Source organism: Brachyistius frenatus, unplaced genomic scaffold (assembly GCF_029030835.1).
Source record: "Brachyistius frenatus isolate BFR_SWC_R1_liver_20210118 unplaced genomic scaffold, ASM2903083v1 Contig_73, whole genome shotgun sequence".
In the NCBI taxonomy this organism is placed as follows: Eukaryota; Metazoa; Chordata; class Actinopteri; family Embiotocidae; genus Brachyistius; species Brachyistius frenatus.
This window is the reverse complement of record NW_027210672.1, coordinates 1,947,566-1,960,796: the sequence shown is the minus strand read 5'-3', so window position 1 is coordinate 1,960,796 and position 13,231 is coordinate 1,947,566. Positions and strand designations below refer to the sequence as shown.

Below are 13,231 nucleotides of genomic sequence, written 5' to 3'. Positions count from 1 at the left end.
GTTGGCCTGCGTGCGTGCGTAATATTGTGCGTTTCTACCGGGAACGTACAAAATACTCGGGTGGGGAAATGCAAATACATCCATTTGGCAGCCGCGACGATACTTACTAAAAACCTGAAAGTAGAAACAGCAGAGGTGATTGTGTATTTCAGCCCGACTGAAAGGTGTTCATCAGGTGCGCAAATCTGGAGAGACGGATGCTCTTCTTATTGTGGTAAGAAGGAGACGCAGGGAAACCAAAGAATACGTAGAGAACGTGGTTTCACACCCGTGGAAACATATTTCGATGCCAGGCGCAGAAATCATTCAGACGTGTCTGTGCAGCGATGTCACTTCCGAGTTATTGAATGAACCGAATGGTGATTGACAGCCAACAACAAATAGGAGGAGCCGCATAATACCAGTAATTAAAAAAAAAAAAAAAAAAACTTTGTACGACTCAGCACTTTCCTGCCTCCATTTTTTTTTCTTCTTCTTCCGCCTAATATCTTGCCATCTTCTCACAATTTCCTCTCGTGATCCTTTTGTTATTCCCACGCCATTGACTTCCTCGCTGATAATCTCCTATGTAGCATTTTGTTCGCGTTATATTAATATTCACTAACATCAGATTTCCATTTTGCTTTTGCGGTCGTTCTGCGTTTCTCCATGGCTGGACTCACTTTAACACCCACAAACACCTTCTATAAATACTGCGATTTGCACCCAATATCAAAGAAGAAATTAGCCCCGCAAAACGGGTGCAAAATAAATAAATGCGCAAACTTTTAGAATATACACGCAATTTAATACCCTTTATTTGAGATATTGGTAAAACCAGGCCCTTGGTGTACAAACATCAGTGGACTGTGCATTATTTCATAAAGGGGGTGTTTTGAAGGTCAGCGCAGTCTCATACTACATACCTTTTCTGTGTGGACAATATTATCAAAAGATTATATAATAATATATATCATCCCCCCCCCCCCCAAAAAAAAGAAAGAAAAAAAAAGCACTTTTCCCCGACACTTAACTTTTTCAACAAAAAGAAAAGGCCGTTTATCACTGGACGCTTGTTCGTCTAATATACTGATATTAATGTCTCCTATGTTGTGACTTTTTATCGTACCGCCACACCAATGCATAGATGAAACGCTTACTGTGACTCTTCGCTGGGCAGCAAAAGTCGTATACACCCGTAAAACCTGTGTTTGGAGGAGCTGTTTGTGGCGTGTTTAAAAAATATATATATATATATATATATATATATATATATATATATATATATATATATCGCTATATATATATATATATATATCCGCCATAAATCAGAAGACTATACTGTATACCGCAAAGTCTGGTGTGCCACTGTTGCAGTAACGCTATTAACTCACTCCCTCAATGCAGAAGATAACGTGTTGGAATACTAAGAGTTTACCTAATTGGGTCATGAAAAACAAATCTGCAAGATTGCAACAATACGAGGATTCAGATAGTTGAGAAAGGCTTCAGAGAAATATCTAATAACGCCGAATTTGAGGAATGTTGCTGTGCTCCAGTGTCCTGCGCTCAGCCATGCGAAGACAAGAGATGTTGAGGCCTTATGTCACCAGAGTTAGTCGATCTGTCAAGTGTTTCTATCAGACGGAGAGTGCAAAGAGACAGGCTGGACGAAAACATGGAGCTGTGTTGTCTGGGTGGTTTTGTAGATGAGCAAGTTAAGGAAGAAGAAAAAAAAAAAAGTGTTCAATATACACGCTATAAAATGTATATAAAGATCCAGTCTTGGAAAAAAAAAAAAAAAAGAAAAAAGAAAGTGATATACCGTGAAACCAGCCAAGTCCACGTAGAGATGTGTGATGGCCTCCAGGCAGACGTCCACCCACACCTGAACGTCTGGCAAAGCTTCTCCAAAAGGAAAGCTTTCCATTTTTTTTTTTTTTGGTCGATAAAAACAAATAAGTGGACTCTCTGCCAAATGTAGGGGGAAAGGTGTGAACAGCCACACCGGGTCGTTCCTCGGTGAGTCCGGAGATTGAGTGAAAAGTAGAAACATACAGGGACCAGGAGATAGAGGGAGATTTTATTGATTATTATTATTAATCCTCTATTTGGACTCATTTTCAAACTTAGGCATTCAAATAATCAACGAGTCAAGTTGCAAACTTCCGAAATGAGGACCTGAGAAAATGAGCTGTTACCAACTTTTAATGTTGATTATTGTGTACTGATAAACACCGTGCAACGTGGTAAAAGTGTTATATAAATAACCTGCATTTTTATTATCATTTCTAAGCTTTTCCAAATGTAACAGAGACGTACTTGGGACCATCTGAATTCCCAGAGATGAACAGAGAGGAAGGTGACCGCGCTGAAAATTAAAAAAAAAAAAAAAACAGTTGCCGGACGAATTTCTTACATGATTCTGTTTATCGCAGAAACTAAAGGGCCCCATCGTCATGCTGCCATCAGTCTGTCGCTGGGCTCCGTCAAAAAAAAACAACAACAACAACAACAAAAAAAGGACACATGGACCCACCGGCCGCTATCAAACCACACTTGCCATCGGACCCGACAACTTTTCTGGAGGGAAAAGCCCGGGTATACAGATGGTACTTTGAAGAACTGTGACAACTTTCCAGGGTAAACTCCCAAAGCGTCGCACGGTTCGGTGACGTTGTTCTGTCGGGTGCCGAACACAATACGCTCACTCTTCAAGCTCCTAACCGACCGTCATCACGAAGGGCGGCACCTGTTCGCATCTCCGGGAGGTTAAATCGCCCCCCCCCCTCCAAAAAAAAACAACCCACGACTGCGGTGACCACCTATCGCCGCAGGCGCTGCCGCGCAGAGCGGAACTGAGATCTGAGAGATGTTAACTTTAACTCTCTTTTGCCAAAAAAAAAAAGGAAGTGACGTGTCCCAAAGGATCTTTTTATTTATCCCCTACGGGGACCCCCGGGCGGATTCATATTTTTCAATGCGAACGAACCGAAGAAGGTCAAACGCAGCTCGGTGACGGTGGAGAACAGATCTGACAGGGATCCAGACATTTCAAATTTAAAAAAAAAAAGAAAAACCTGACACAGTTTACAGTCAAGATTCATACTTTCTAAAAATGACACTTTTACAAGTGTTTATGCTGTCCGATGTGAAGCAGTGGACGGATGGCCCATCTGTGGGTTAGTTATCGAGTTAAAGACCGTGGCTCCAACCTTCTTACGATGACAGCCGTGACTGAGGAAAGTCCCAAATAGCCAAGAAGCTAAATGCATATCACATTTTCAGAAACAGGACGTTTGTAAATTTGTTTGCATTTTCGCCCAATAAATAAAACGGACTAATCAACTAATTGTTTAATGCTTACTGTCAAAATCTCAGCTGGTCGGCTTCTCGCGTAGCAAAATTTCAGCATTGTAAAATTGTGATTTAAAAAAAAAAAAACATTATTATTATTAGTAGCATCCTTAAAACTATTTAGTTTCCAGCTCTTTGAGATGTCGGCGTTCAGACTATAGTGGATTCTAATAATTCACTATTATTCTGCACTCGGTCTGTAACGATAACGGCATGACCACAACACCACTTGTGATGACTACCTCAGGGTAGCTTAACCCCGAGGTAGTCATCACATTACAATCATCGCTCTTTTTTTTTCTCCTGCAGTTGTGAAAGTCACCGGTGTGCATATTATTTCTCATATGAAATACAGTATAAACACAGTGATTGTTGTTTAGTTATCATTATTAACTGTCTCTTAAGAGAGGAGGGAGGGACACGCCATTAAACATAAACATCTTTTAGCGTGCATCCCATTGTTATGAATTATTTTTAGGTGCTTGTAAATATTATTCTATTTTACATTATTATACGATTCTACTTGTTTTTTCCTCAGGCTGCACATGTAGTATATAATAGATGTATTGACTGGAGAATAATTCCACTGCACTACGCGTTTGAGATCAGAGCTGTCACACACAGGCCCGGTCCAAAACACAGCCTCTGATTGGCTGACTGACTCGACCCAAGACATCATGGGATTGCTGACAAGGCTCGTTACCGTTCTGCATCGCTAATCACGGAAGACATTCGCTGCAGTTAAAACACGTTGTTGGTTTTAACTGCAGCGAGTAAAAGCGTCAAACCGTCACAGCCTTCGTCTGCACATGGAAAATTTGTGATGTGTGTGTGTGACACCAATAAAGCGCGTCGACGGGCCTCAGCCTCCTCCGTTCAATCCAAAAGTTCTTCACAGCCCATTATGCTAACCACAAGTAATACTCCCCCATCCCCGGCGCCGAGGCAGCGTGGACCTCTGTTGGGCTGCTGTTAACAGTGAAATGAATGAGGCAGACAGATCGATTGAAATATGGTTTAGAGTGCACAGAGATCCCAGTGAAACGTCTTAAACTGTGGCTCATTTCAAGATCAACAGTGTAGCTGGACCACATGAAGCAGCTGCAGTGCTTCTCTGTCGTAATGGCTCAAGGTTGTGGCTCTGGGTTTGAATAAAGTGCAGGCTGTCTCGCGTCTTAGTTTGCGGGCCACATTCAGAAAGGTCAAGAGGTCAGCGGGCCGCGGCGGCCAGACAGCCCACATTCACTAAACGCACGCGCGGCGGGTATCCTCTCGTGGCTGCTCGTCACGCCAAAAGGAGAAGAGAAAATAGAACGAGCGCGTCGAGATGGCAGCTCCGTCGGTAAATTAGCTTGTCGCCTCGCGCTGACCCAGGCAGAAGAGACGCCGAAGTTTGACGGAGGCAGGCGGGCGGCGCGGTGAGAAGCTCGGTCCTGTTGGAGACACGCTGCAGGTAACGACTACTGCTGCACGTAACAACTCTGACAGCTATCGAACACCGCCGCGGGCTGTAATGACACCGGGGGAAACACCCCGCTGTGCCGAGGAACACAGCGTGGTACGCGGCCCCCGCCGCCACAAGTCGACACCGTGTGTCGCAGGAAGAGTCAGCGACTGAATAAAAAAAAAAAAGAAAGAAAAGAAAAAAAAAAGAAAACTGACCGCGAACAGTCTCGTCTCCACTTGCTGTTAAAATCTGGCCAGTTTGTAGATACGTTATCTGCATCGGGATCAGACCGCATGTTAATGCAGATGTAAATGCACCCAGGTTGACTGTGCAATCCAATTGACCACACTGCTCCGGGTGTGTGTGTGTGTGTGTGTGTGTGTGTGTGTGTGTGTGTGTGTGTGTGTGTGTGTGTGTGTGTGTGTGTGTGTGTGTGTGTGTGTGTGTGTGTGTGTGTGTGTGTGTGTGTGTGTGTGTGTGGACGGGAGGTGGGTCTCTCTCTCTTTCTCTGTGATCCGATCTAAACCAGGTGTCATGAAATGCGTGTAGCGAGAGCTCACTCTTGACAAGAAGAAGAAGAAAAAGAAAACGCTGCCTCTTCCTGTCACGCCAAGGCGTCTGTCAAAAGGTCCATAGATGAGTCAGCGACATGACCTCCCCTGACCTGAGACGCTGCGCGTTAGTTAACCCGTCCGCAGCGCCGTCTTTCGCGTTCGCGCGCTCAGACGGACGCAGACGGCCCCGAGATTACACGAACACTAATAACGCCGAGTTTAAACGCAGAGGCGTGCGATCAGATGTCACGGTCCAGACAATGCGAGTTCACACATCGAGGGCAGTTCAGGTTTAATATTTCTTTTTTTTTCCTTCTTTTTTTTTTTTTTTTGCACAAATTACAAAAACACCATGTTTGCCACATCAGGATCACTATAATTGCTTTAACCTCAGTCTATATGTCATGTGCCATATTTACATTTAATGCAAAACCCTGTGTTCTTGTAGTCTGCTTCGTTCGGTGTCTCTGCATGTCCACGTCTATATCTCTTAACCGTTGTAGTAGCTTTGTCCTGCAGGCCAAACTGTGCTGTTTAAGTTACTTTGGCCCACGCTTAACATTAAAAAAAAAAAAAAAAAGAAGAAGCAGAAGAGATCGCGTGATTACAAAAGGTCAATTTCAGAATAAAAAAAAAATAAAAAAAACGGAATATTTGACCATTCAACTGCAAACTGTGAATAATCTGTCCAGCCAGCTACCCAAGATACAGATCACATGCTGATACCTGCTGCAAATGGATTCAAACGGAGCACAGTATTTCCTTTGTGAAATAGCTCCCTGATCAGACTGTGTGGGGACAACCATGCCTAAAAGGAGGAGAACTACATGGAACACCTGCTTGATGAAAAATAAAATTTAAAAAAAAACCCGGTATAATCATGCTCCTACACAAAACACCTCAGCTCAAACAGCTTCACGAGCCGTTCGATATAATATGAAAGCAAGGTAGACTAACATATGATTTGGCGCACGTTGGTCAGTGACATACACTTGGTGGTTCGTTCAACAGAGGTCATACTTTGTAACCTGCTTGTAATAACTATGGTGTGGTATTGCTGTTTGTAAATACGTCCAGCTTAAAAATGACACTGAACACGGGCTCACAATAGCAGCTGATCGCAGCGGGAGCCGAGAGGTATCAGCCTTTTTAAAGCCCGTATTGATTAAACCGCCGGGTCCGTTCGTCGTTCATCGTACCGCCGCCACCAGACACGGTGCTTACTTGTAGCTTTTGATGCGGTTTTCCGAAAACAGCAGTGTTGCTTCATGTCAACCTCCATCTGGTCCTCCCACAAGCAGGGACAGAGAGCCCGCGGGAGAATATCAGTGGGCTTCTGATGCATCATCACAAGCAGATACGGGGGGGAGGAAAAAAAAGCAAGGACTCAGACGGGAAGAGGATTTCTTGCTCTATTTAGCACGGCGATGGGGAGCCCGAAACACAGAAGCATCACCTCCTTGTTTCACAGCGAAGGAACACAACATCACCACGTTACATAACACTGGCCGAAGCACCGAAAGGGGATGTGCACTCTCTCATGTGCCTGACATACATACATATCTATATATATATATACACACATATCTATCTATCTATCTATCCATCTATCCATCTATCCATATATCTATCTATCTATATAGATATTACAGAACGCAGAGGGGAACTGGTGATTTGGGAGGATTCGCACTATCCCCGAGACAGAAAGACAAGACACCTCAGCTCAACCCGACACTTATCCTCAACGTATTCACGTCACCTGTGAAAAAGGGGATGGAGCAGGCTCCATTGTAATGTGGTGCGCGAGTGCAGCTTTGCAGAACACAGTTGTGGCAGGAGGACGCGTGTAAACGAGGCAGCTGTGAGTGTTCAGTGTGGACGTATGCGGCTGGAGTGGCGCAGTGTGCCGGGTGCTTGAGGGTGACTGAAGAGGAGGAAGCCCTTTCGACTAATCTCTGGGGAAGATAATGATCTTACGTTCGAGCTGAACACTGTGTGCTTCTGGTAATGCAGGAGTTCGCTCAGACCGCAACGAAACAAATCCTTACGGCACGCGGGGAAAAAAAAACAAAAAAACATTTAAAAAAAAAAAGAATCCATTAACACTTCCTTCACAAATACGAACTCGGGCGGATTCAAAATCCGACCGCCCTGCCGGCGACGCGCATGTTACCGACTACATTTGTTTCCTGATTGTTTTCGGTATGATGTAATCAAACAAGTTAACCTTGTTACTGTGTGGGCTACTTAAAAATCAATTTGGAAGTCATTACATAATCATTGCTTGTGACTAACTGCAACGCGCAGGCCGGCCTCAGCGTCACACAGTAACCTTTTATTTGCCGCATCACACTGCTTTTCTGGTGGGCAAACTTTACTGCGCACACATGATCAGAAAGGTGGGCTTTAAAGCCTCTGGAGGCCCGGCAGCTCTTTGCAGGCTCGTGACTACAACAGAACAGGCGTTGTACTAAGTTTGCCCAGACCGCTTCGGTGACTCTGCAGAAGACTGACGCATCTCGAAGTCCTTTCCTGGTGTGAATAACAACTCCGAGCAGCTCTCCTCTGTTTTCCGTGCATCTGGACGGGTCTCATCACCACCGGCGTACGCCGGCGCGTCAGCTTAAACGAGCGTGTCGGTACAGCAGCGCCGTAAAACGCAGCGAACGAGAGCGCACCGGAAACTGAAGAGCAGTCCGCACAGCAAATACTGGAAAATTATTATTAAAGAGAAAATCTTTAATATGAGAAACAGTAAGATCATGCCGCCGTGTAACTCGAAGGAAGTTAATAGGTGCAGATCATGGAGGAACGGACGGTGTTACGCACCAACTCACACAAACAGAAGAGTCGCCCGGGAGTAAGAGCAGCGGTGTTTTATAAAAAGTTTGATTCTCTGCTGAGAGGGTCTTCAGGGCCATAAAACAACGGGCTGCAGGAGCAACCTCGGTGCAACGGTGACGGGGCTGCTCCTCAGCAGCAGCTGTCCCAGGGAGACACGACTCAACTCCATTTCAACTCGGATAAATCTTACATGACAACGCTGCGCCAGCAAAAAAAAAAAAAAAATCAATTCTAAACCTGCGGGAAACACTGAACGAGTACGTGCCCGCGGACGAACGTTGGGCCGATGGCTGACGGTGATCGCTATGAGCCGACCTCCCATCAGACACCGAGGGATACAACTAACATCTCATTAGTGATGAATCTCCTAATTATTGTCTTGATTACAGAAATGATCAAAATGCCCATCAATATTTTCTAGAGCATAAGATGGCGTCATCTTGACCAATCCAATAAAAAATGATCAATTCAATGTAAATGGAGAAGGTGACCTTTGACCTTTTGGATATAAAACCTCATCAATTTCACCGCCACTTGTTTTGTGGGGTCAAAGGTCGACATCAGATCGGTTCATCCTTGAGACCAAAGCTGTGCTCCAAATGGCGCGAAGTTGCACAATGGCACTCACTACTCAGAGTGGATACGTGCGTTCACACGGACGAGTATGGAAACACGCATTCACTGGACGGTGCACTCAAAAAGGTAAAAAAAAAAAAAAAAAAAAAAAACGTTCACCATCTTGGCTACGTAGTGAAAAGGGGAAGGTACAACAGACGTAATTTTTTTTAATAATTAGGCTGTTTAAGGAAGCTGCGGCTGATTGCAGAACACCTCACAAAAGTGTGTATTTTTGTACCACCGCACTGCTGTTGGACAGAAGCCACCAGTGTGTTTATTGAGTGTGTGAACCAGAAGGGCACGAAAACATGTAATTTCTGGGTAAAATAAGTAAAGCTGGCGGATATGTTGGCGGGGGTGATGCATTCACATGCTTCGGTTATCTCCGGTAAGTGCAGCGTGCGGGTTGAGACAACCCTAACCTTGTCAAAATTCAGGTACTACACAAGTAAGTCATCCCTGCAAAATTGTCACAATATCAATATATTTGGTCGAAAACATGGTGTCTCATTTCCTCCATATTGCCCAGCCCTTGTTCAATGTTTATAATTACCGCAACTCATTGCTGACATTTAAAGTCTGCTCTTGCTACAGCAGCGCAGCTCTACACACAAAAAAAACGAATTCATGCATCTTCACAGAAATAATAGCTAGGGTGGTCAAAGAAAAATAGCCATACTGGAATTGAAAACTAAAAACTAAACTCAAACATAATAACGCACTTCAGAGTTGAGATTGTCCCCTGCACAGAGAGCTATATATGAAATATAGATAACACCCTCAATGAAGAATTATGATCCAAAAAAGAAAAGAAAAAGGGGACTGTGTTGATAATCAATACCTGACATTTCGTGAAAGCCCAAACTCTTAAGCCATCAATCAGCCACCAATCCAGATAGGAGGGTAGCTATGCACAAATTATGCATAATGCAAAAAAAAAAAAAAACAGGAATAGAGTGAACACTGAGTATGCAGACTATTCTGCAGAGCAGTGTTTAATCAGCATGACCTAAATACTCAGCAGACTCCAGCGTGGCCTTAGACAGCGATAAGCCTGCACACCGTCTCACTGTCCATTCAGCCGTCTCTACAACAGACTTAAAGAAAGCACAGCAAAGCGCTAACGGGATTATTGATGTTATAGTCGGCAAACACGAGCACCGAGAAAAACGAGCGGACAGATCAGCATCCAGTCTAGTCACAAAAAAAAAAAAAAAAAAAGGTTCACCCGTCCACCATCCGATCGATGAAACCAGGAAACGTAACAGAGATAAGCGGCAATCTGGCGGACAAGCTTTCAGCTTTCAGCTTTCAGCCGGCGGGTTTTAGTTCCTTCTCCAAAACAACGATGACGTTTGGAAAGCCGATGTTTTTTTTTGTTGTTTTTTTTGTTGTTGTTGATTTACAGTGAAAAGTAAAAATCCAAATAATCCAACATCTCACGAACACTTAACAAAACGCCCCGGTGTGTTGCGATAGTTCATGTTAATGATATATATATATATTTTTTTATTATTATTATTGTTTCTGTGAGTGTACCGTGTCGGTCCAGTTGTGAAGGACGGACCGGTTCTTGCCGACACCGACATTTGTTAACGTAACAAGTTCAACACTTCAATTTAACGCCGAGGGCTTTTATTTATTTTTTTATTATATATATATTTTTTTTTAAATCTGACGCCGTTTCGTTCAACATTAGTCATCAACTAAATAACTCGAGCAGTAAACTGTAAGTACTAAAATACTGCCTCGCACGTAGCTAGCCGCAGCCTGTAAACGTTACGTGATGCTAAGCTATCTAAATAATAATAATAATAATAATAATAATAATAAAAAAAACAACCCCTATCAATCCCAGCTATCCCATTGTTTGTGAAGTGATATGGCGGATGCGAAAATGAACTGAACACTCCCCGCTGACAGAGCTAGCCGAGCCAGCTCTTCTTAGCCTAACCACCGGCGACGCTAAGCTAAGAACTAGTTGTGGATTGGCTAGCGGCTAATGCTAACTAGCATCGTGTTCGCTTCCAGGACGGAGGAGGAAGAGGAGGAGGAGGAGGAAGAGGAGGAGGTGGGGGGGAGGGGGGAGGGGGAGAGAGAGAAACGGGACCATTTTTTTTTAAATTTATTTTTTCCCGGTTTGCTTCGCTCACAACTCGAGAAGCTCCGAGTGCAGCAACCGGCTGCGAGAAATTCGCGTAAATGCAAACTTTCAACCCCCCCGGTCCGGTCCGAGCTTGCTCCGAAACCCCCCTCCCCTCCCCTCCCCGTCCTCCCACCTCCTCCTCCCTCCTCCTCCTCCCTCCACCTCCTCCCCGCCTCGTTCACGCGTTTCGGCGGCGGAGGAGAAGAAAAACCCACCAACACCGACCGGCTCTAAAAACAAAAAAAAGTTGATATTCTCTATAAAAAATAAACAAAACACCGCCTGGTTCATGAACACACACACACACACACACAGAAACGCGGAGCCCCGACTCGTTCCCGCCTCCTCCGGCTCCGAGTTGCGTCACATCGTCGGATGTTTTAATCACATTTTGACGTTTTTCGTGCCGAAAACAGTCGACGGACGTAACGAAGACGCTAAAAGGAAGGAGAAGCTAGCCTCGGCTAGCGGCTAACCCGAAACGGACAGCTAGCGGCTAGCTTAGCCACCTCGCTGTCGAAACGAACAATCACGTTGTGTGTGTGTGTGTGTGTGTGTGTGTGGGGGGGGGGGGAGGAGAGAGAGAGAGGGGGGGGGGGGGGGTCTTAAACAAAATGTAAACCGCTCCTTACCTCCCACTCGGTACATGTTGGCCGCCATTCTCTCGTAACCTTTATCAAAAACCGGTCCCGGGGTATTCCCCCCCCCCGCTCGGGTAGAAAAAAAAAGGTCGACGGGGATCTGTTTTATTCCTTCATTTGTCGGAGACACCCCCGCCGCGAAACAAAGCCGGCTTCCCGGGCACAAAACAAGCCGAAGCTGGTGGCGGGTTTTAAAAAAAAAAAAAAAAAAAAAAAAAAAAGTTGAAAGTTTATCCCCCAAAAAAATACAAGTCTTTTTTTTTTTTTTTTTTTTTTTTTTTTTGGTTGCGGTCCCTCGGACAGTCTTCCTCTCTTCTTCTTCCTCACTCACTCACTCATTCACACACAAGCTCGCCTCGTCTCTTACTCTACTCTTCCTCCTATCCTCCGCTCCCAGCTTCATCCTCCTCTTCTTCACCTCCGCTTAGTTCGGCGCACACACACACACACACACACGCACGCGCACACACACACACAAAAAAAACACCACACACACTCACTGGTCCGCTTCGTTCGTGCGCGAATCGTCATCTTCGGAGATCGTCGGCAAAATCCGGCGTCTCAACTTTTATTCCGGAGCCCTTGTTTTTAACGACACAGACGGGCGTGTTGAAATGAGTTGTCGTGTGTACGAGGTGGTCAGAAGAAAGCGACTCGGTGCTTTGCGGCAACTGCACGCATATTTTAGAAAATTGTTGTTTATTCTTTTCTTGGACATATAATATTTTTATATGTGTAATTTTGAGCTACAATAAATTAAAAAAAAAACAATTAAAAAAAAATGTAAACAAAAAAAAAAAGTCCAAATTTAACGGGAGTATTTGACCATTTTGACAGAAAGTAGAAAGTGTAACTTGATCAGAAGCTGAACTATATCACCATTTGTGACCTTTTGTCTCACAAATATGACTAAAACAGTCGAATTTTTTTTTTCTTACCAATTTAATGGACACTTTAGTGAATATCAGGGTCTTTTTTTTTTAAACATAAAACCTTTTTTTTTTTTTGACAAAGCATCTTACGTGTTGGACTTATCGAGTTGTATAAATGGGCTCAAGAGCATTTCTGCATCGTTTCACAATAAAAATCAAAGATTAGAGAAAATCTTTAATAAGCTAACGAAATAACCGTGTGCAAAGAAATAATACATCAATTACTTTGACTGAGGAAATTAAAAGTCTGACTTACTATCTCACGACTTAGACTAACCTTGAATTTTTATATTTCTGAAGTTTTCATCCATATTGTCCCTCTGTCCTAACATAGAGGGGCACATTTTAAACAAATAAAAGTGGTAGTTCACAAGAATTAAAGAAAAGTATTACATTTTTTGTGTGTGTGTGTGTGTGTATAAATGACTTGTCAGTGCTCACATCATGGGTGGTGCTTGTAGAACAATTAAGCGCATTTACTTTGTGTACAGTATTTGAATATTACTGCTTTCTGCACCTTTATACTTCAAACTCCTTTAATTGAAATCCCAATGCTTCGCTACTGTATTTTAAAAGACCGAAAAAAAACAACAACCTCAAAGTCAAAAATAAATGCTGTTTACATGTCAACGCATAGGTTATAATCCAAAAACTATACGATTACACAGTAAAAGTAACTCCTCTGCATTAACCATTCCACTTTATTTGGATTT

At 43.7% G+C, this 13,231-nt stretch overlaps 1 protein-coding gene across 3 annotated transcripts in view; it reads right to left on the bottom strand.

Moving 5' to 3' along the window:
• mta2 (metastasis associated 1 family, member 2) overlaps window positions 1–11,650 on the bottom strand; it is a 31,960-nt gene extending 20,310 nt beyond the window's left edge. For 2 of the 3 annotated variants that reach the window (XM_069708031.1, XM_069708034.1), the window contains exon 1: window positions 6,562–6,702. In XM_069708031.1, coding sequence (XP_069564132.1) covers window positions 6,562–6,685 — 124 coding nt within the window. In that variant the 5' untranslated portion in view covers window positions 6,686–6,702. Of the gene's footprint in view, window positions 1–6,561; window positions 6,703–11,577 lie in introns of those variants that run through there. The other variant, XM_069708033.1, reaches the window with a different exon arrangement.
• Between the last annotated feature and the right edge of the window lie 1,581 nt (window positions 11,651–13,231).